We start from the raw sequence: 20930 nt of genomic DNA, 5'->3' as shown, positions 1-20930 counted from the left end.
GCACAATGGATACAACCAAGATCGGGTGAGCATCCGCTCTGGTAAACTTCGCGCGTCACAGGTTCCAGCTTTGGTACTGTGACGCCTTCAGGCACAGGATGGCGGCGGTCATATGTTGCCGACCTCCTAGCCATGCTCTTGTTGCCAAGGCTAGCGTCGGAACACCCCAAAAAGAGCGGTTGTAGACAGTGCTGCTCCACACGTTGATGTCGCCAGTCTGGGATATTGTGCCGATATCCTTCAAGGAACCGATGCCAGGACGATCATGAGTTTGGAAGAGTGGAGGTGGTGAGGCAGGGCCAGCAACAAGTCCCTCAAAGAGTAAACGCGTAACACCCTGGACGCCTTTGAGTCGAAGGTAATTGAGAATCATGCCTTCTGTGTGAGGTGCGGTAAGATCAACCCAGGTATCTTTAACCACCACATCCACCTCCTTCTCCATTCCCTTAAGCCATTTCTCCATGGCACCCCAAAACCCACCAACTGCAATGCCTGTGCAATGCGCTCACGTGACAGTGTGACGTGACGAGCCACGGTGCCGCGTCCATGAATGTTATTGCTGATGAAGAGTACCATATTGATTGGCACCTTGGGACCGAAAACCCTCGATCGTATAAATCGCCCAGCTTTGTTCTGCATGATAGATGTCTCGAGGCCCACCATACCTATTGCATAACATTGTGAGCTAATGACCATACGAGCGTGATGGAATGACAACCAGGATCGGCCAGGGATAAGTATAGAACAAGCCGAAGGTATTCCTCTTTATCATCCACGATGCTTAGCATGTCAAGGCAAACCGCTCCTCCGCGATCGAAAAATGCAAAAGTAAACGCTTCACCCACAAACATCAAGACGATGACAAAGTTGCGTGCATCCTGACAACCCCAGATCGTGTTCGCCCGGCTTCGCGATGCTCGTCAAACCACTCTTGTCTATCAACATCAAACCCCGTGCTGCTTCATCTCAGCAAGCCGTGAAGACACGACGCAGTCCTGAACGAGAGGGTCGTTGGGCAGGAGTATGATATCCGGTTTGCGTTCTTCAGCAGACCCAGGAAGAGGTTTCTGACAAGATTCCGAGCTCCAGATTCGCTTAATCTTGGATTCGCCTGCTAGTAAAAGGGCCTCTTCGACTAAACGATTCAAAAATTGGTCATACGATCTTCTGTGCTGGCGCCACCACCGTGTTGGCGATTAAGTGAGGTGCTTTCAAGTCAGGACAATCTATCTTATTTGTCCAGCCTAGGTAATAGATGAGAATAGACAAGCGTCAACGCATCAAATCTCGCACCTTGATCATTCAGATACCCCTTTTCTTTAAACCTCTGCAGAATACCCTTCACACTCCGGAGCTTGGTAGGATCGCCTGGATTTTTCATGTGTTGGAAAATAACTTCATCACGACAGAGCCATTTGATGACGTCGCGTGCGATTGCCTTGTTTCTTCCATTTGTGTCGCAACAAATCCTTCAGAGGCCCAAGAAGAATCCAAGGGCTGCGAGAGTTGGAAGGATGTAGACGCCTGCGGATGTGGCGAGGGCTGTGTGTGCTGCGAGGGCTCTAGAAATGCCCTGAGGTTGCGAGCTTGTTCAACTACTGCTCTTTGATATCCCCTCGTCTGTCTTAGCAACAAGACCACGGGATTGAACCTCCAAAAATAAACAGGTCAGCCATTGCGCGGTATAGGGAGGAAAGTCTCTCACCGTGCTATAACTCCTGTGTTCCAGATGAATAAAGTCTGGTGTAGGCATTGTTGAAGTGATTGGGATAGGAATGGAAAAAAGAAAGTCAAAGACGGTTGGTGATAAACGAAAGGGCAAGCGGAGGTCGTGCGGATAAGAGTTGGCAGCAGAGACCCAGGGGTTATCGATGAAAGGAAATCAAAGGCAAGGTCAATACAAGGGGGTTACAATAGAAGCACTGACTTACCTTGATATTTTCTCCGAACTAGCTCCAGACCGCCGCCATCGATGGGCTACAACATACATCTGTCTGCCCTTATTTATGCCTGCAGCAAAAGGTTGTGACATGGAGCGGGAATGAGTATGATTGGTGGAGAGCTCTGATTGGTGGAGAGCCCTCTGATTGCAGGGGAACGTCGCAATCATAACCCTAGAATGGGGGTATCATTTGGGTGGAAAGGGTGAATTTAACGGTGTGTACACGTTCTCAACATCAACTTCTGGGTATTCATAGCCGCATGGAAACGTACCGTGGAATGTTGTGAAGTCATACCATTGAATGATGACTGTAAGGCAAACACGTTTTTTTCCCATTGCTCCTTAAAGTAAACCTTGACGCTCTGAGTTTGTTGATAACTGTACAAGTTGAAGTTGAAAAAATGTAAGGAAATCTAAGAAGCAATCCGAAGACCAGTCCGCAGACGGCAGTGCATTGGAAAAGTCTCTCCACCTTTTGCGCCATTTATATCTTTGGTCATCAACATCAATGTGAGGACCAAAGCCCATCGTGATGGACAGGATCGCCATTTATGTCTTGTCATACCAATCGGACACTTCCAAGGAGGCGCTTTGTGCCTGCTAGAGAATGGACTTGTCCTGGAGTTGCGTTCTGGTGACGTTGCACTCTTTAGGTCAAGCGAGGTCACTCATTTTAACCTTGACTATAACGGTGCAAGGGCGTCTCTTGTCTTTCAGACAGACAGGGAGTTTGCAGCATGGCTTAAGAATCAAAATGGTTGGGTAGATAACCAGACCATGCATTCTTACGTATGACACCAGAGCAAAATGTATATATGTTTTTTGCGCCATGGCTCATGTGTTTGTTACCGCTTAATTATAAAGTTTCGGTTCATGGTATTTAAGTCAGCTTTAGTTCGCTTCCAACTTCTCAACCTTCCCATCCACGCCATTAATCACAGTTCAAATCTTACTTCTATATAAAATGTCACGCAGGGCCACCAAGCCTCAGGCTAAAGGAAAGGTGACAAGGACACTTACACACCGGCACCCCCTATAGCCAAGCCCAGGGCGCAAAGGAAACCAACTGGGTCCAAAGTGCAGGTTTCAGACGACCAATATGAAGAATTCCTCAAGTTTCAAGCACAGAAGAAAAAAGAAGCTGAGGTCAATCGTAAAGAAAGTATGTGATGCTGAAAGCTTAATGAGTTAGGAAATATGTTAACAAAATATCATATTTTAGATGTTCGGAAGAAAGTGGATGCTATGTTAGATGAAGAGAGTGACTTGGAACAGGAGTATACGAGCACTAGCACTGACAAAAAGCGTAAAAGAGGCAGGTCTTTGCTTCGACATATTTGACACAGCTAACTGTTGCAATAGTGTCACGTTCGCGTCCAGTGGTCCCTGATGACAGTGACATGGATCATATAGATGACGCTGATCCTGCAGACATTTTACCTTCTGTTGTTCCTTCTAAAGAGAAAGAATCTACGCCTAGTCCTGGTATGTCTTGATTTTTCTATTAAAAATATGTCCATCATACGCTCATTATATCTTAGATTCTAGTGACCAAGATGGGGCCAATGAGGGCAGTGGTGATGAGGGTGCCAATGATGGAGATGAAGATGTATCAGCGGAGAGCACAGGTACTAGAAGGAGAACAAATGGGGTGCGTAATTTTTTTTTGTATAGCCTTCAATGCTGACTACCTATATAAAGCTTATTGAGGTCAAGGATGAGCCCCAGGAAGATAATGGGGAGAGGATTCGTAGGAAAAGAGTACGCAAAGGTGACACTAAACTACCTACTACTTTAGCTTCCTTGAAGAAGGATGGGTGCGGTCCCTTGGTTGATCTTGCACACCAGCTACTTCGTATCAAGATAGCTTTGGTGAATGCTTTTCCAGGCCCTTCAGTGGATGTGCAGGACTCCTTTGCATGGGACTGCATCAAAGAAGCGGTCAAGAATCCAGGCTCTCCCCTAAAGCCAATGTTTGACGCCATTTGCCAAGATCCTGTTTTGAAGAATAGAGCTCTAACTTATGTGAGTGTTTTAGTTTTGGTCGCACCCCATGCTTACTTGTTTCTAGGTGTGGTCTGGTGCTAGTCAGTTGAGAGGGGAGCTGGTAAGAAAGGCGAGAGAGAATGTCATTTTTCTATTGCAGCAGATGAAACCTAGGGATATTGGTGCGTAACTTACTTAAAAAAAAATATCTACTGATTTCAAGATAGGTGAAGTCGCTTCATGGCTTGTTTCTGCCAAAAAGGATCCTTTTCTATGTGGTGAATTGGATCTCAAGGTACGTCTCTCATATCTACAATATTACGAAACTTAAGTATGTTTTAGAACAAGACCTTCAACAAGAATCTACCATTTCGTGCAGCACTCTTGCGCCAGCTACTCATTAGTCAATTTTTTCAAGGCGCGGTATCAGAAGGTTTGCTATATAAGGATGAGTTTGAAAAACTCCCTGATAACCTTCTTGCATTAATTGCTACTGCGGTAATGAAGCCTTTCTGTGGATTTAGCTATAGCTGATTTTTTTTTCAGGCTGAATGCGCATTCAAGGGTATGCTCACTGGCTCCCCAGTAGTCATAGAATTCAAAGAGCCAGTCTTTCAACCAAGGTGAGTCGCACTGTTGTGTAGTATAGTTTGATGTCAACTAATGTTAGATTTCTTTAGACACCAGTACTACAGTGGCTCAAAAAACCGTCCGTATGTTTTGGCATTTTTCACTATCTATAATATTGTGTGAGAACAAACAAATGCCTCAAAAACATGCTTATACCACATTGTAGTATGGCTTCAGGGCTTTCATTTGAGCCCTACACCGTGGGAATCGGTGGAGATATGGTGGAGATACAAGGCTCACAAAATGGTGACTCATGCGGACAGTTTTTTGACTCAAGTATTTTACAGTAATAACCAGGTATTCTAGTATTTTGTATGACCTCCCTTGGCTTTAATTACTGCCTCTATCCTTCTAGGCATACTCTCAATTAATTTCTGGCAATCCTCAGCTGTGATCTTCCCCCATTCCACTGCTACTCTCTCCCAAAGCTCCCATACTCCTTTAGGGGGGTTTTCATAGGCTTGAAGCTTTTTCTTGAGTGTTCCCCAGAGATGTTCAATGACATTGACATCAGGAGACTGTGCTGGCCAGTCAAGAACATTGATGTTATGTTCTTCAAACCATTCCCTAGCTCTTCTGGATGTGTGCTTGGGATCATTATCCTGTTGGAAAATGATATCTTCTTCATCAATCCCTGATTCTGCCAAGCTAGGCAGCAAGTGGTCATTTAAAATGTCCACATACTGCTCAGCATTCATCTTCCCCTCAACCTCAGCAAGCATTCCCACACCATTCCATCCCATACAGCCCCATACCATTAAAGAACCTCCTCCAAACTTGACAGTCCCATTAACCTCTCTGTCTGTTAGGCCATCTCCCTTCTTTTTCCATACATACACCTTCCCATCTGACCCAATCCTATTGATTTTGGTCTCATCTGACCATATAACATGCTTCCAGTCCTCTACAGTCCAGTGTTGATGAGCTAAGGCAAAGGCTAGTCTTCTCTGCCTATGTTTGATGGAGAGAAGAGGCTTTTTCTTCTTTGTTACTGCCTTGAGATGAGCTGCCTTGAGAACATTCCTCACAGTTTGTGAAGAGACAGGGGTAGTGATGGTGGAATTGATATAATGGGTGGCTTGGACAGCATTATCAGCCTTTCCTGTAGTGATATGTTGGATAATAGCCCTTTTGTCAGTAGAGGTAAGCTTGGATGGACGTCCTCCACAAGAGTTTTCCTTGTCTGGGTGGCTTTCTTTGATGAACTTGGCCACAGTGGACTTGCATATTCCAGTTCTAGAGGAAATTTGGCGAGCAGAGAGGCCAGCATAAGACAGAGAGAGGATATTATCTCTTTGAGCAGAGGAGATGGCTTTCATGGTGATTATGACTATGATACATGAGATATTCTGGTTTATATAGTTAGATATAGTCATAAAATAACATAATGACACCACTTTATAATTTATATAATAGTGGCATGATTTTTATGGTGTCATAAATAATGATTTATATAGTTTTAATATACACTCAAAAAACTGTCCACATGAGTCATCATTTTATAAGCCTTATATCTCCACCATATCTCCGCCGATTCCCACGGTGTAGGGCTCAAATAAAAGCCCTGAAGCCATACTACAATGTGGTATAAGTATGTCCTTGAGGAATTTGTTCATTCTCACACAATATCATAGATAGTGAAAAATGTCAAAACATGCGGACAGTTTTTTGAGCCACTGTATATGCTGAAGCTGGCTGAATACAGACAGAAATCTCCCATGTATATGGAGAAACTACGTCATGATCTGTGGACAGAGGTTGGGTAAAAGTGCTTTCTTCATTTTATATATAGATATATTGGGCTAATAATTGCTACCATAGGGAGGCATGTCGCTTTGTGGTGAGAGAGGATGAGGAATCTGGGTCAGAATTAGATTTTGATGCCATGGAGGCGTCTGCTAGAGTACAAACTAATGCTCCTAGTACTACTTCTGATGTTGCTATTGCCTAATAGCATTGAAATAGGTGCTTTTATCTATCTAATATGAATATGTGCGGTTTGAAAAGCTACAAAGCGTCTCATAGACAGTGAATTCAACTACTATACCAAGATTTGGATATAGCATAGTCAAGTATAGTTATGTATAGTTATGTATAGTTTTAAATTTGATTGACATTGGTTGTGTATGATAGTAGTATATATTTACAATACACTGTATGTCACTATAGAGCACTATACATAGGTCTAGTAAGCCTGCAAAATCAGGCACTTGTCTATATGGGCTTTGGGGCTATAGAGATTATATAGTGTGCTATAGTGCTATGGATGGCTATATAGACTTACCATATTTTCCTGATGGGGCAAGGGGGCCAAGACTGCTGTTGCCTAGCGTCTTGGAAAACGCACAGCCAATATCGTAGGCACAGCCAGCATTCGCTCCGAAGACAGACAGCAGTTGACTCATAAGAGCCAAAGGATATTTTGCTCTAAACTTTAAATTAGCACAATGCTGTCAGTGAATGAAACTTAACGTACAGCTCACCGCTCCGAACCATATCGCACATGAGAAGTACAAATTGATGCCGGCACGTAGCAACGAAGATGCCAGACTCATCAAAAACAGCAAACATCTTTTTCCGCTGCTTGGGCCCAGCATTTCGCCACCGCTCGGTACAATTGAAGGTCAACTCAGGTTCCACTGGCTTCGCGACTTGATCTTCCCAGTCATCCTGTATATTCAAATTTAGTTGGGTCAACTATTCAAGCACATACGCATATCATGAACATACCTCTGATCTTCTCACTGTATCCTTGAACTTATCAACGGTTACTCAATCGACCCAGTAATCAGAACGAGCTTGTCGAGGATCTACCCGTGGGGTAAGGCCGTAAGTCAAAGACGCCCATCTTTTGAGACTGTTATTGCCATTGATGGAGAAAAGCCGGTCCATCACCTGTGGCGCCTCCTCGTCGAGTTTGTAGGAACAACATGGGCATGCATTTAGTATCTGCCAATTGGGAGTGTTGCGCTTGAGTACTTCGTTTAAGCGGCAATCAACACGATGTAAAATCTCAAGATATACGTCATATGCGTCTGAGAATTGTGAATTTAGGTATGGTCGACATGGCATCTATAATACAAGATCTAGTAGTATCACATAAATTATGACACATGAGAAGACCTACATTGTGAAGATGGCACAGCGCTTTGCACTGTGCCTGGATACTAAATCGTGGGCAAGTTCGATGGTATTGACGATAAGTTGCGAGGGTTCGGATGGAAATGGCAACCAATGGATATAGAGGAGAGCACCCCAAATAACCATGGTAGACGAGCGTCTCGTTGGGGTAGCGATGGGAGATCAGAGGCTGGAAGGACATCTGCTGACGGCCTGCAGAAGGTCAAGAAAGTACTACATAGCTACAAAAACGTACCAAACATGTCGACCAAGTAGATGTCAGTCAGCGAGTGCCCATCACTCCCGTCAATAGCCACATCAGCATCTGAATATGTGGCATCCCATCCCCACGATCGTGCAAATGGTAGTCGAGATAGGCATCGACCAACCGGTCAAGTTGGCTGTTCCATTGCTCCACTTGAAGCTCTATGCGGTGTCCTGCATGATTTGGGAATCATGCATGGACATGACTACTAGGTATCCCCCTAAAAGACAAAGTCTGTTAGCTTAGTCCTCAGACTAGTCAACCCATACCTTGGTATCAAACCTTGGTCCAATAGTTTCAGTTTTCCCTCAGTGATTCATGAATCCACCATGTTTTGAAGAAAAGTCATATGTGAGATGGGAATCACATAATGACCTAGTTGATATGAGAAGCAAAATGAAGGTTAATGTATTGCCTTTCATTTGGCTTATTCACTTTGGCTAGAGAAACCCATAGAGAAAAGTTCAAAGCCTAACAAAAACCTATCTAAAAAGCCCGCGTATTGTGTACTATTATTTGTTCCATTATTCTGAGTTGTTTTCTCTAGTGTTTCTTTACTTTACTTTTCTATTAGGATGCTCTGACTAATCAGATGCTTCATAAAATTGTACCTACAGGGTATGATGTCATAATGATGTCATAGGACTTCACCTACACTCCTGCAGGTATTTTGGTTGAAAGATATGATATCATAGTGATGTCATAATGATGTCATGTTCCATGGAATTTGCTAGAACATTCCAATGACTCATAATGACTCATAGTGACTCATAGTGACTCAGAATGATGTCATTATCCCACCATGAATATTCTGGAATGTTCTTTTGCACCTGCTAGAACATTCTGCTCCAGTTTTTGGAATATTCTTCTCACATTCTGAAGTCATTACATCACCTTTTTACTTACATAATATTCCCACACAAAATGTATATAAGGAGAGCCCATTCTCCCCCAAAAAAATAGATCTCCCACTTGTTGCATTCAAGAACTCCCACTTGAGCAAATTGAACTCTCACCTAAGAAGCTTCAGTCTGAACAAATTGCTGCTTACAAAGCCCATTTCCTTTGTAAGAACTGTCCAGGACAAGTGCAGGGAAAGTGTTTCCCTTGAGATTACGTAAGTTTCTCGCGATAGAAACCCAGTTTTGTGAGACCAGTGTTCTCACCACGTAGTGTTTACTAACCAACACGAGCTTTGGTCACCGTTGTTTTTTGTGAGACCAGCGTTCTCACCAGGTATTTGTATACTGACCAACACGAGCTTTGGTCATTGTTGTTATTTGTCATTGTTTTATATTTGTCATTTGTTGTTATTTGTGAGACCAGCGTTCTCACCAGGTATTTGTATATTGACCAACACGAGCTTTGGTCCACGTAGTCACATTTGAGACCAGCTTCTCAACAGTTAACCGTGTATTCAGGAAACCAGTTCAAGTGTCTAGACGGTATATCCTAGACAATCCCATAGTTTCAATCAGAGATAATAAAGCTCCGGCTAAGTTAATCTGACTGATTGGTTTAGCGAGCCTCCCAAGAACTCACACGTTATCTACCACGAAAGAAGAAAAGTCGTAGACCGTGTTAATCGAGGACTGGCAAGAAGTCTTATCCAGTGTAATTGTGGTGTCATTACATTCTTACACGTATTTATATAAGACCCTCGGTTATTAAGACACCGGCATGAGTTGCATTCAGCTGTCCTATGGTTGTTCCCACAAGTGCCGCATGTGTCCTGTGAGGCCGTGCAGTTCTTCGCGATATGGTTGAATTTCTGACATTTGGCACAGCGTATGGGCTCCTTCTTGTCCTTACGGATACCGATGCGTTCGCTGGCGATGCAGATGCTGTCACGTAGGATATTGTTTGCTATATGAATGTCAGTAATCTGCATTAGAGCGAAGGCTTTCCTTTGTTGCATGGAACGTTTTGTAGGGGGCTTGATCCATCTGATATTTGCTATGGTGTTCAGCGGAAGGTCGTTTTCTTGCTCGATTTGCTTCGGGAAGTCCGCGTTGTCTATCTGTAGTTGAATAAGTAAGTATTCCAAGACTATCGGGAATGTACGATGACGGAACGATACGGCTAGGTCTAAGTTGCTCTCTAGTGCTGTCTTCCCCGTTGGGGTGTTAAGCCAGGACACCAATGATGCTGATTCTAACTCTACTACCAAACCTCCATTCTTGAGCACCGTGATCGCCTTGACCTTCCCTGGTGGGGTGGTTTCATCTCTGGCTTTTGCCAATGCGTCGTTGATCTTTCGTGCGATGTCGTGCTTGGGAGTATCGGGAGGGAAGAGTGTTGCTCCTGGCAGAGGGTCAATCAGTATTTCCCTGGCCCTGACGGCTGCTCGTCCGAGTGCCTGATCAATTGCTGGGGATGGGTGTGAGGCAACGATGGAGCTGTATGTCGGTTGCGTGGGGTTGGGCTTTTGGGTAGCCATGAGGGTGAATTGTTGGGACATTTCATTGACTCTTTCCTGCATGGCTTCAAGGGAGGGGGCGAATTCTTTGAGTGCGCCCTGACAGGTTTCGACGTACAAAAAGAGTGTGTCCGCGGATTCCTCTATACGTTCTACTGCAGTCTTCACGCTTCCCGCTTCTTCACTCTGTTCTCTGTCCATCATGTTTTGGAGACCCGTGGCTTCTTCCAGTGAGGTGGTCAAGGATTGAGACGCAGTGTGGACTAGGGCAACTTGGGGAGATATGGCAGCGATGACGTGGTCAACTAAGCGGGTGGTGAGAGAGTCCGTTATCTGTTCGGCTGCCTTCTCCGCGACTTGGCATGCAACTTTCTCCGCTAGTTCGTTTGCCGTGTGGTCTTTCATGATGAAAGCTACTGCTCGAATTGCCGCAACTACCGAAGCTGGGGTGGAGCTTGACATCTGTGAGATCTGGAAGAGGACTGAAATTAAGTGGGGTATTGTGAAGGGTTCGTTAATCAGGCATAGTAGTTTCGATTCGAGAAATTTCTTTCCACTATTACCGTTCTTCACCGTGTTGGGCATTGCTTCGATAGTAGCTTGGGGAAGTGTTGATCTTGTGGTTTTTCGGGTGTTGAGGCTGTAGGTAGGTGAAGAGGTGTGTGAGGCTTGCGGTGGGCTTGTGCTCATGCTGGAGCTTCTTCGGCCCCCCGGCATCTCTGGTATTGTACTGGTTGATTGTTAGTTGGATTCAAGTATTAGGATATTGAGTCGGAGTGAATTGGAAATTCGGTTGTCCGCTGAGGGCGGGAGTCGCCTTGAGGCGGCGTTGACGCTGCAAAGCGCGTTGTTGACGAAGAACTTTTCAGGGTCCTAGTCGGGGTGCCACTTGGTACGGGTCCAAGAAGCGATGGTAGCGCACCTTTATGAACTGCGCCAGGCCTAAAGCAGACACTATTCTATCTCAAAGAACTGGAAAGCCCTTCCCAAGCCTCAGCAGAAACAAGAGGAACTGACCAAAGAGGAGGACGGACCTAAAGCAGACACTATGCTATCTCGAAGAATGGGAAAGCCCTTCCTGAGCCTCAGCAGAAACAAGAGGAACTGACCAAAGAGGAGGAGGCAGCTTAGCAACCAACCAGTGAAATGAAAGGTGGCGCACCATTATGAACTGCGCCCTAGTGCCTGAAAACCAGGGTATTAGGAAGTGAATGGACCTGTTAGCAACCACATACCTACCATCCTACCATGCCTGACTGTATGTTTTGCGGGAAGGTCACATCGACGCCTGAGGGCCTCAAGAGACACATTGTAGGCCGGCCTGAATGCCGAAGGGAGTGGACATTAATGATTGAAGGTGTAGAGGTGGAGGATTTGGACACACCCGACGTAGACTTCTGCCATGAAGACATAGCACCATGCCATGTTCGCGCGCGCTCAGGTCCTGAAATGGACACCAGCCCTACACTCAACAAAATCCGACATGTTTCAGTCGAAGAAGTCGATAATGAGGATGGTACATCACTCACTGATTTTGGCCGGTATATTGAACCCCAGCCAGATGCGGGCTGGGCATTGGGCGAAGGGGAGACCAGATTTGAAACACGTAGTAGAGAACAACAGGAAGGTGGCGAAGAACCGTGGGCTCCCTTTGAGGATGCGTAAGTCCTTGGACATGTTGGCCAGAAATGTACTAAGTAGATGACTCACCAGGGAAGAGTGGGGTCTAGCGCAGTGGCTGGTCCAAAATCTGGGACAAACATGGACTGATGAATTTCTAAAACTACGTATAGTACGTCAAGAGCCTTGAACAAAAGTCGAACTCACCGTATTGATCCTGTCAAAAGACAAAAACACCGCACGAAGGTATCGTTTCACAACAATCGTTCATTCTTGCAAAGAGTAGACAAGCTTCCCCATGGTCCGGGGTGGAGCTGTCAAAAGGTCAATGTCTGTGGGAATTGTGAGGACGAGGACGGAGAGCTATTGCAAGAAGAAGTTGAGCTGTGGAGTCGAGATCCTGTTGAATGTGTTAAGGAGCTCATTGGAAACACTGGTTTCAAGGCGGACATGGCATACTCACCTGCCAGAGCATATGCTGACCGTGGAGGGCAACATAGAGTTATGGACGAGATGTGGACAGCAGACTGGTGGGGTGAGAAACAGGTAAGATTAATCTAGAGAAACATTGAAGGAATAGACTGACCTCTTATGCAGAAAGCATTGCCTGAAGGAGCGACTATTGCTCCGATTATTTTATCATCAGACAAAACGACCTTGTCACAGTTCTGAGGCGATAAGTCAACATGGCCGGTGTACATGTCTATTGGAAACATCGCAAAAGCAAAAAGGCGTCAGGCTTCGGCGCGTGCGACTGTGCTTATCGGCTACTTACCTGCGGGGAAACTCGACTGCTTCACTCCTGAGGAACGCTCCCTGGCTAGATACCGTCTCTTCCATCACTGCATGGCCCTCCTGCTCCATCCTCTGATTGCTGCCGGCAATGATGGTGTCAAGATGGTGTATGCTGACTCATGGATATGTCGTGTGTACCCGATTCTGGCCGCATATGTGGCCGATTTCCCAGAACAGTGTTTGGTGGCCTGTTGTAAGGAAATCGGTGTCCGAAGTGTCTTGTTGCGGCAGAGGAGCGAGGGGATGCACTGCACTCAGAGATGCGTGATCCTAAGACCACGAAAGATATATTGCAAAGGTGAAAGATGGGTCAGCATCCGCCTGAATTCGAGGAAAATGGACTACGTAGCATTTACAAGCCCTTCTTGGCCGATATGCCCCATGCCGACATCTTCCTAGCGTTCACTCCAGATCTTCTGCACCAAGTTCATAAAGGTGTATTCAAGGATCACCTGGTGAGGTGGTGTCAGCAAATAATCGGAGAGGAAGAAATGGATGCACGATTCAAGGCAATGCCAGATTACCCAGGGCTCCATCACTTCAAGAAAGGAATATCAACTGTCAAGCAATGGACCAGAAGCGAACATAAACAAATGCAGTGAGTGTTCATTGGCTTACTCACCGGAGCAGTTCCTAGGTATGTGTATTTCAGGTGTCGAAGATGGAATATGTGGCTGAGTTTGGATCCCTGCCAGTCAGGTCTTGGTAGTTGCTCATTCGATTCTGGACTTCTCATATTACGCGCAGCTGTGGATTCACACAACGGATTCGCTCAAAGCCTTACAAACAGCACTATCAGTATTCCATAGTCATAAGGATGTCCTCAAGGAACTGTCTATTCGCGAACATTTCAACATCCCAAAGATCCACCAACTCACTCATTATGTCCAGTCAATAACATTGTTTGGTGCAGCTGATGGTTTAATACAGAACTTCCTGAGCACTTGCATATAGACTTTGCCAAGGATGCTTACCGTGCCACCAGTAAACGTGATTATGAAGAGCAAATGGTTTTGTGGCTCCAGCGCCAGGATGCCATCTTTCTGCAGGGTGCATATCTGGATTGGCTGGCACAAGTGCCTCTCTCAGCTGTAGGCTGGACCAAGGATGATTCAAACATGTACGACTCAGACTCGGATTCGGACTCGGACTCACATGAAACAGAGGCGGCTACTCCCCATACTACATCTGCCGAGCAATTGCAAATGACGCATGTCCTTGCAAAGGCTCCAGGGCATCCACACCAATCGGTTCAAGAGATTGTAGCATCACATGGTGCTACCGACTTTTTGACAGCTCTCTGATCTTTCATACAGAAGAATCTCCCTGGCTGCACTGTCATACCAGGGGTGCAGGACTGTTTTGATGTTTATCGGCAAGTCGTCGTTGTAACACCACCTGACCTCCGAGTTGGTGATACACCAACGCGGAGGTGCATTAGAGCCACACCTGAGAGATTGTCATCAGGCCGTAAGCCTGGTGGTCCGGCTCGGTTTGATATGGGGTTTATATCTGACGGTCCTCATCCTATGCATTTGCAGACACTGCATGGTAGGTTTTTGGGAGTTGTCTCAAGGGTGGTGTTTAATAATCGCTGTTGCAGGTCTGAGAGTGGCGCAAGTTCGTGCTATATTCACCCTCCCTCGTCAATTCGGCACATACACCAGAGCCCTCGCATACATTGAGTGGTTCACACCTTTCAGGACACCTGACCCTTCTTCTGGAATGCGACTAGTGTCACGCTCGACCCGCCATTGTCGCCGCAACTCTGCTGTCATTCATGTCGATGAAATCATTAGGTCATGTCATTTAATACCAAAGATGGGACTGTCAGTTGAGTCAAGGTTGAGGAGTGGAGATGCATATGAGGCCGCGAATGATTTTTATTTTAATGAGTTCATCGACGGCGAGATGTTTTGCGCTTCAGTGGATACTAATTAGATTGCAGAATGTCATGGAGACCCACTACTGCACAATGAAGCCACCTGTAGTGTCCTGTAGCGGTCGTGGTAGCTCCTGTAGCTACCTATAACACACTGTTTAGGTTCGTGACTACTGTAGGAGTATGTAGCAAACCTTGCGGCTACATAGCGCTATGGTGGCTATATAGCTCTATATAGCTGTCACCAGGGCTACGACGAACTTGACTTTTTACTGATGAACGGAGCACGGTGGTCCTGTCTTCCATACTTTGCCGCCTTACTTATAAGCAACTAGTACTTGGCCTCGCGGAAGTATAGGTGGATTATGTAGCATCAAAACCTTACCCAACTGCTCACACCAATGCAGGGTAAGCTGTCATACTGGCCCCTGCCCACCATGCACCGAGCTCATAGAGCACACCTGTCGACCACGAAGAAGATGATCAAGTGCGATGATCGAGACTAGCAAAGGTAACAAAGCCGGGGATGTTCTTTGCGATTGTGCATGCATCACGCTATGCATATGCAGGTGCCACCAATGCAACCGCATCTGCTGCCCTCTCGCATCCCTTTCTGCTGCGCAAAAAGGAAAGGGTAGGAAACATGCAGGATTGCCTTGGTGCTGGCATTTGAGGGCCAGTATTTTTCGGATGACGAGACGTATGATTCTGTAGATGAAGATGACATCGATGATTCAAAAATGCTGGGCGACCAGGACTTAAATTCTGGTTCAGAGTCATTGGATGATAGGCGCTACAATGTTTGGCTTTCCTCATGTACATTATATGTTTACGAGCGATTATTGACTATCTCTTTGTACAGGACACATGCAATACCAATCTTGTGGGTGGATTAGGCCGAGAAGTGGTAGAATCGATCGATCAGCACTTCACTTGTTCCAGACACTGTCCAGGCGGTGTCCATGGTTCCTAATCTACACACAATAAACAAGTACAGAGGCAACATTCACTATGATTGAATTTGAGCTCATCCTCCCACAAATTCCAGAACGTCTTCGTCAGAGGCCGATGCTCCATATCTCTTGACCAACAGGTCTGCATGAAATCCCAGTTGCTGTCAATGATATCAGATGTGGGTAGCCTTTTGGGCATTATTCTGTGTGATATGTTATTGATTATGGCTGCTTGATTGCGGACGTAATGGTATGCACCTTGCCTTCCAGAACCTACAGAAAGATATGAGGGGTTCAGCTAGTATTGATAACACAGGCCACGCACCTGCAACATGATTCCTCCGAAAGCGTACATGTCACTTTTTGGAGTGAAAACCAGTGATATATTGTCTTCATCATCGAATATTAAGTGTTCTGGCGCCATGTATGGCACGGTGCATATGTGATTGGTAGGTAACAATGCCTGACTCATTCTGCCAGGAAGGAAGGCAGAGAGACCAAAATTGGTGAGGCTTGCTGTTCCGTTCTTGTCAACAAGAACATTATTCTAAATACGCTTCTTCAGTTCAGCATTCATAAATTACATAAATGTGCACGCATGCCGCTCAAGTCGCCATGGATGATTGATTGCGAATGGACTGCCTGATTAAACGTTAGATGCTTTCACATCAACGACAAAACAATGAACATACAATATTGAAGGCCTTGAGCAACATCCTCGAGCTAAAGAGATCTCAGCGTGCTGGATACGGCAAAAGAAAATATAGACTGAACCAATGCAAACTTCCTGTTGTAAGAAAGTATTTTGTGCTCACGTTGAAGGTATCCAGTCAATGCTCCATTTTCTAACCATGGCAAGACAAGTGCTGGGAGGGAGCCAAAGCCATATACAACACTCCAAAGAGGAACGATATTCTTGTGTACAAGTCTCAACCATAGCGTAATCTCTCTAAACAATTGCTGAAGCACTGAAAGTCAGTTGATTGAATGAAGAAACCCATGGCTACTGACATTGATAAACGTCAACATGTCTGCATTGTCACTCAAAATTATTTCCTTGACTGCCACCTAGATAGATTGCTGTGAGGGAAGCAGGACAAAAGAATTTACAAGGCACCTACGTTAGTACAAGTTGACCTGGAAGGAAACTGGTAGCGGGAAACCACTTGTTGAATGGCATCATTGTCTCTTAGATAGAGCTTGCATCTATGAACATTTGCAAATCCTCTGAAGGCCTGACGAATCTTGTTGGGCCGTTGGACTAAGTTCGTCAGATCAGCAGCACTGAAGACGATGAGCTTAACATCAGCATGGAAGAAAGGTAACTCACCCAAAACTTTGGACTAGGACTAAGTAGAGGACCTTCTCAATTGAAGGACAGGATTCCTCCGCCAACAAGCACTGCTGCACCAAGTCCAGGAGCACTTCATCGATCTTTGAATCAAAAAACCTTTGAAGCCTGCGTGAGAGAAACTTCACAAGACCATACCTCCACAGTAGGATGAAAAGGCTGTGTGCCCTTTTCTTTTTCTGAAAGCACTTGACTCTCTTCCGAAATCCACCAGTACAGCACTTTTCCCAATAATACCTGGAGAATAGCAGTGCAAAATGCATCAAATGTTGATGTGCTGCATAATGTACCAGAATCACGACGCAGCCATATGAGTACACATCTCCTGATTTGGTTGGCTTTGATGCTCCTGTCTGGCCACTAGTGAAAATAGACTCGGGCGCAGTGTACCTTGCATCTCCCGAGGGTTGCTCGCTGAACATCCAGCTGCCTGCTTCAGCCAGGATTATGGAGTGACTGAAGTCTGCGATGTGCACATGGCCTGAACCATCAAGGAGAATGTTATGCTAGGGATGCAGTGAGGATCTTTGCGTAATGCAAGTGTTCGAAGCATACACCCGTTAAATTGCCATGTGCGACATCCTGCCTGTGTACTAAGGTTGCACGTGAATTCTATACATGAGTGGTCACAGGAGACACTGACAATATCCGGTGCCATGCGCCACCTCTAGTAGCTGCCCATTCGAGGTTAGAGCTGGAGACCTTATGTATGCCATGGACCATGAAACAACTTACAATATCGCACTTCTCACATGGAGATAAGTTGGAGTACTCTCATTTCATGTAGTCGTGCAACGAACCACCTGCCATCCATGGGTATACAAAGGATGGGAAAATTCCAAAACCCTCGGTCATTCCATAGAGGGCGAGGATGGTCTCGTGCCTCAACTTTTCCCTGACATACATCTCACGACGAATCCTCTGCCAAGCAATAGATCAACGAGAAATTATTCATCTGTATAGCGATCCCGAACTGTATGCTGACTCACATTAAATATCTTGTTTATATCATTTTGACTGTTAACATCATCCCTCAAAGTCTTGACTGTGACCTGTTGACTGGTGGATTAGATACAGTTCCATGGATTCAAACAGATACACCAACCTCAGTCTCACTTGACCCGTGCACCACCCACTTGCATCTCAAAGCCGCACCAATGGCGACCAAACCATCGGGATGATAGTTGCACTTCGTGAGAACTGCTTGCGATATTTGTGTCACTGTGACTGGCAGTTGCGATAGCATCATCTTCATAGTCTCCGCGATGTTTGTCTGTGACCCCAAGACCTCCATGATTTTGGCAACCAATGGGCGGTCTTGACTGGTCATTGAAAGGCATAGTTGCGCTAACTGCTGGATTTCTTCGCCGATACCAGCCAATTTGGGGGAACGGTTTGCGCCCCCTTTGCATTGCTCCGATGGCGGAAAAAGCATTCTTGATATGGGCATAAGGTTGATGGCCAGAAAACACCTGCATGATATCAGCAACATGGCATTTGAATGAGAACACACAATGCACCTGCATGATGACACAACCATATGAGTAAACATCCCAGGCCTTGGCTGGCTTCTCATCCCACTCCTCATCCTCATCCCCAGCTTGAAGTGCTTCCGGCAGCATCCACCGGACATTGCCCGGGTGACATGAGTTGAATGTAGTGTTGCCTGCTTCTGCGAGGGTCATCGAAATACCGAAATCTCCGAGACAGAGCCTCCCATCACCACTGACTAGGACATTGGTCTAAATTGCAGAACCATTATTTCTGCATAGATCATGGCGAATGAAACTTACAGCAGTAAGGTTACCATGGACAATATCCTTGTCATGCACTACAGGAGATCAGTCAATCAAAGTGCAGAGCCGAGTGCTACCCACAATACTCAAGACCAGCTGCTACTTCCCTTACCTGAAATGTCGAGTCATTGTTGAACACGTCTCCGCACGGCGCAGATATAAAATGCATACCATACTTAACTTCCTCTCCCACGAAAGACCAAATTTCTGTCTCAAATAGTCGTCGAGACATCCATTTTCCATCCACGGAGTGACCAATGTGGGAAGTGGCTCAAATTCATAGGCCACAGTAACACCCTCCAGGGGAAGAATGTTATCGTGCAAGAATTGTGTCCAAATGTAGGCTTGGCGATAAATCGTCCAGTAAGTAAATCTATCAGTGAGTGCAACAGTGAACTACTTCATTCCTTCACCTTCCCTATGGTTTTTAATATTTTTGCATCTGCAAATTGAGGGAGACATGGAATAATCAGAATAAAGCTTATGGATAGAACCACACTGTGCATACCTGTTATTGGAAAATCCCTGATGGATTTGACTGCGACCTTGATTGTGATAAATAACCATGACACTGGAGCTGTTTCCCTGTTTGTAAACTCACAAGATGGTGTCATGCATGGTATGTGACTCATACCATGACATATACATAGCAGGAGTAATAAGGAAGGTATAATACACCAGACTGTATCCTATCACCAAGTTACCCCATCATTTTTCCCTTAGTTATTAGCTAGTATTTTCACTTTCAAAACTTCACTTCCATTTTTTCCATGTATTTCTATTTTGTTCCATGGGATTCTATCTCTTTCCATTTTTCTAGGCATATTTATCCATCAGACTTCCTCTCCAGCCACAAAGCATGTTTGTAAGCTTGTCATGTGACTGGTTAATAATCTGATTTGTAAGGATTCAAGTTGACTCATCATGTTTTTGCCATGATTCGTCATGCTTTGTAAGACTTGCAAGTGTATTTATAAGCTACTTAGTAAGAAGGGTGATTCAGCTCACTCAAAAGATTGGTTTGTAAGCATGTTCTTACCAATCCTTGGGATGATTCATGTCTTTTATTCATCTTTCTTTGTAATATTACATTGTATCAATAAGCTGGTTAGTAAACAAGCTGACTCAACACACCAAAAGGATTGATTTGTAAGAATGTTCTTACCAATCCATGTGCTGAATCATGCTTAGTAAGATGGCCTCCAAAAAGGTATAAAATGAGCCCATTTTGCCACTGTTAATCTAAGCTTCCCACTTTAAACCCTGTTCTCAAATCAAGTGAGATTACCTAAGAAATAAAGTGCAGGCAAAACTAGTGCCTTAAAGTAAGACTAAGAAATATCTATCTGAGTTATATACTACCTTACAGGGGTTGACTATATAACAAACTAACCTACTAAACTTAAACTAAACTTCACACATATAAATAATCTCTCTCTTTCACAGGAAGGGAGAATCAAGCTAAGAGAACTATTTCCCACTGAAGCAAACTTCATAGGGTGATCCGGACTTGAGTACACTACTCTTGTCTACTCCGAGACTTAGGATAGATTCCTATAGTCTACATATCCGCCTCTGTCTTCGGACAGTCCTCACCCGTTAGTTTCTAATCCGGATCCGATCCGGATTGGCCGTTACTCTATACGCGATACTTTAGCTCTCTGAAATAAGGGGCAAGACTCGGGAAAGGGGCACAGCGCACGAGCTGAGGCCGAAGCCCTTCGGATCCGATACTACTTGAGTACGGTCTTAACAGTGAAATAAACTTATTTAATTGACAAAGACCTCAAAGCAAACCTACAGAGAGAAAGCAAGAAGGGGACATTTTTAAGTAAACCCTCCCAAGAACTCACACATCATCTACCACGAAAACTAGAAAAGTCATAGACCATGTACTTAAGGACTGGCAAGAAGTCTTATCCTATATAGTTGTGCTGTCACTATATACGTGTTGTATATAAGACCCTTAAGTAAGAGGACAACGGGCCTCGGATTGTGTAGACATGTCACATTTCCAGACATCACCAAGCCCTCCCCTACAATCAGGAAACTTCCCTGATCTTTGGATGGCTGTCGCAGGAATGGCACCTGGTTCGGTCTTGAATGTAGAGGCATCATTGCTCTCCTGCCCAGGTTAATCAGTTGCTGTTGATAATGTTTGTAAAATCAAG

At 45.1% G+C, this 20930-nt stretch overlaps 6 protein-coding genes across 6 annotated transcripts; 3 read left to right on the top strand and 3 right to left on the bottom strand.

The window, feature by feature from the left end:
- Positions 1-55: 55 nt before the first annotated feature.
- DFJ58DRAFT_847776 (uncharacterized protein) lies at positions 56-2278 on the bottom strand (the record flags this gene model as incomplete). Its single annotated transcript, XM_041393518.1, has 7 exons — positions 56-483; positions 510-665; positions 716-878; positions 951-1135; positions 1294-1445; positions 1932-2010; positions 2215-2278. 7 exons carry the CDS (start codon positions 2276-2278, stop codon positions 56-58), a joined length of 1227 nt encoding a protein of 408 aa, XP_041236082.1.
- Positions 2279-2906: 628 nt separating this feature from the next.
- On the top strand, positions 2907-4681 carry DFJ58DRAFT_869506 (uncharacterized protein; the record flags this gene model as incomplete). The annotated part of the gene is made up of 11 exons (XM_041394272.1): positions 2907-2945; positions 2987-3104; positions 3165-3248; positions 3305-3427; positions 3484-3593; positions 3644-3967; positions 4014-4110; positions 4156-4223; positions 4271-4426; positions 4475-4551; positions 4609-4681. 11 exons carry the CDS (start codon positions 2907-2909, stop codon positions 4679-4681), a joined length of 1269 nt encoding a protein of 422 aa, XP_041236081.1.
- A 2147-nt stretch (positions 4682-6828) lies between these two features.
- On the bottom strand, positions 6829-7941 carry DFJ58DRAFT_719412 (uncharacterized protein; the record flags this gene model as incomplete). Its single annotated transcript, XM_041384622.1, has 6 exons — positions 6829-6985; positions 7035-7228; positions 7289-7315; positions 7340-7630; positions 7686-7891; positions 7935-7941. 6 exons carry the CDS (start codon positions 7939-7941, stop codon positions 6829-6831), a joined length of 882 nt encoding a protein of 293 aa, XP_041236080.1.
- Positions 7942-11610: 3669 nt separating this feature from the next.
- Positions 11611-14718, top strand: DFJ58DRAFT_719411 (uncharacterized protein; the record flags this gene model as incomplete). Its single annotated transcript, XM_041384621.1, has 11 exons — positions 11611-12023; positions 12076-12154; positions 12229-12528; positions 12580-12647; positions 12807-12982; positions 13009-13075; positions 13127-13375; positions 13473-13684; positions 13708-14039; positions 14094-14328; positions 14381-14718. 11 exons carry the CDS (start codon positions 11611-11613, stop codon positions 14716-14718), a joined length of 2469 nt encoding a protein of 822 aa, XP_041236079.1.
- Positions 14719-15151: 433 nt separating this feature from the next.
- Positions 15152-15373, top strand: DFJ58DRAFT_670828 (uncharacterized protein; the record flags this gene model as incomplete). The annotated part of the gene is made up of 1 exon (XM_041382896.1): positions 15152-15373. One exon carries the CDS (start codon positions 15152-15154, stop codon positions 15371-15373), a length of 222 nt encoding a protein of 73 aa, XP_041236078.1.
- A 255-nt stretch (positions 15374-15628) lies between these two features.
- Positions 15629-19110, bottom strand: DFJ58DRAFT_670812 (kinase-like domain-containing protein; the record flags this gene model as incomplete). Its single annotated transcript, XM_041382894.1, has 5 exons — positions 15629-15910; positions 17263-17469; positions 18757-18794; positions 18841-18871; positions 18931-19110. Coding segments are annotated over 5 exons (738 nt in total), but the record flags the coding sequence as incomplete, so codon positions are not given.
- Between the last annotated feature and the right edge of the window lie 1820 nt (positions 19111-20930).

Source organism: Suillus subalutaceus (assembly GCF_016647625.1).
Source record: "Suillus subalutaceus strain FC151 chromosome Unknown DFJ58scaffold_244, whole genome shotgun sequence".
In the NCBI taxonomy this organism is placed as follows: domain Eukaryota; kingdom Fungi; phylum Basidiomycota; class Agaricomycetes; order Boletales; family Suillaceae; genus Suillus; species Suillus subalutaceus.
The sequence above is the reverse complement of the archived record's forward strand: the minus strand, read 5'-3'. Positions and strand labels throughout refer to the sequence as shown.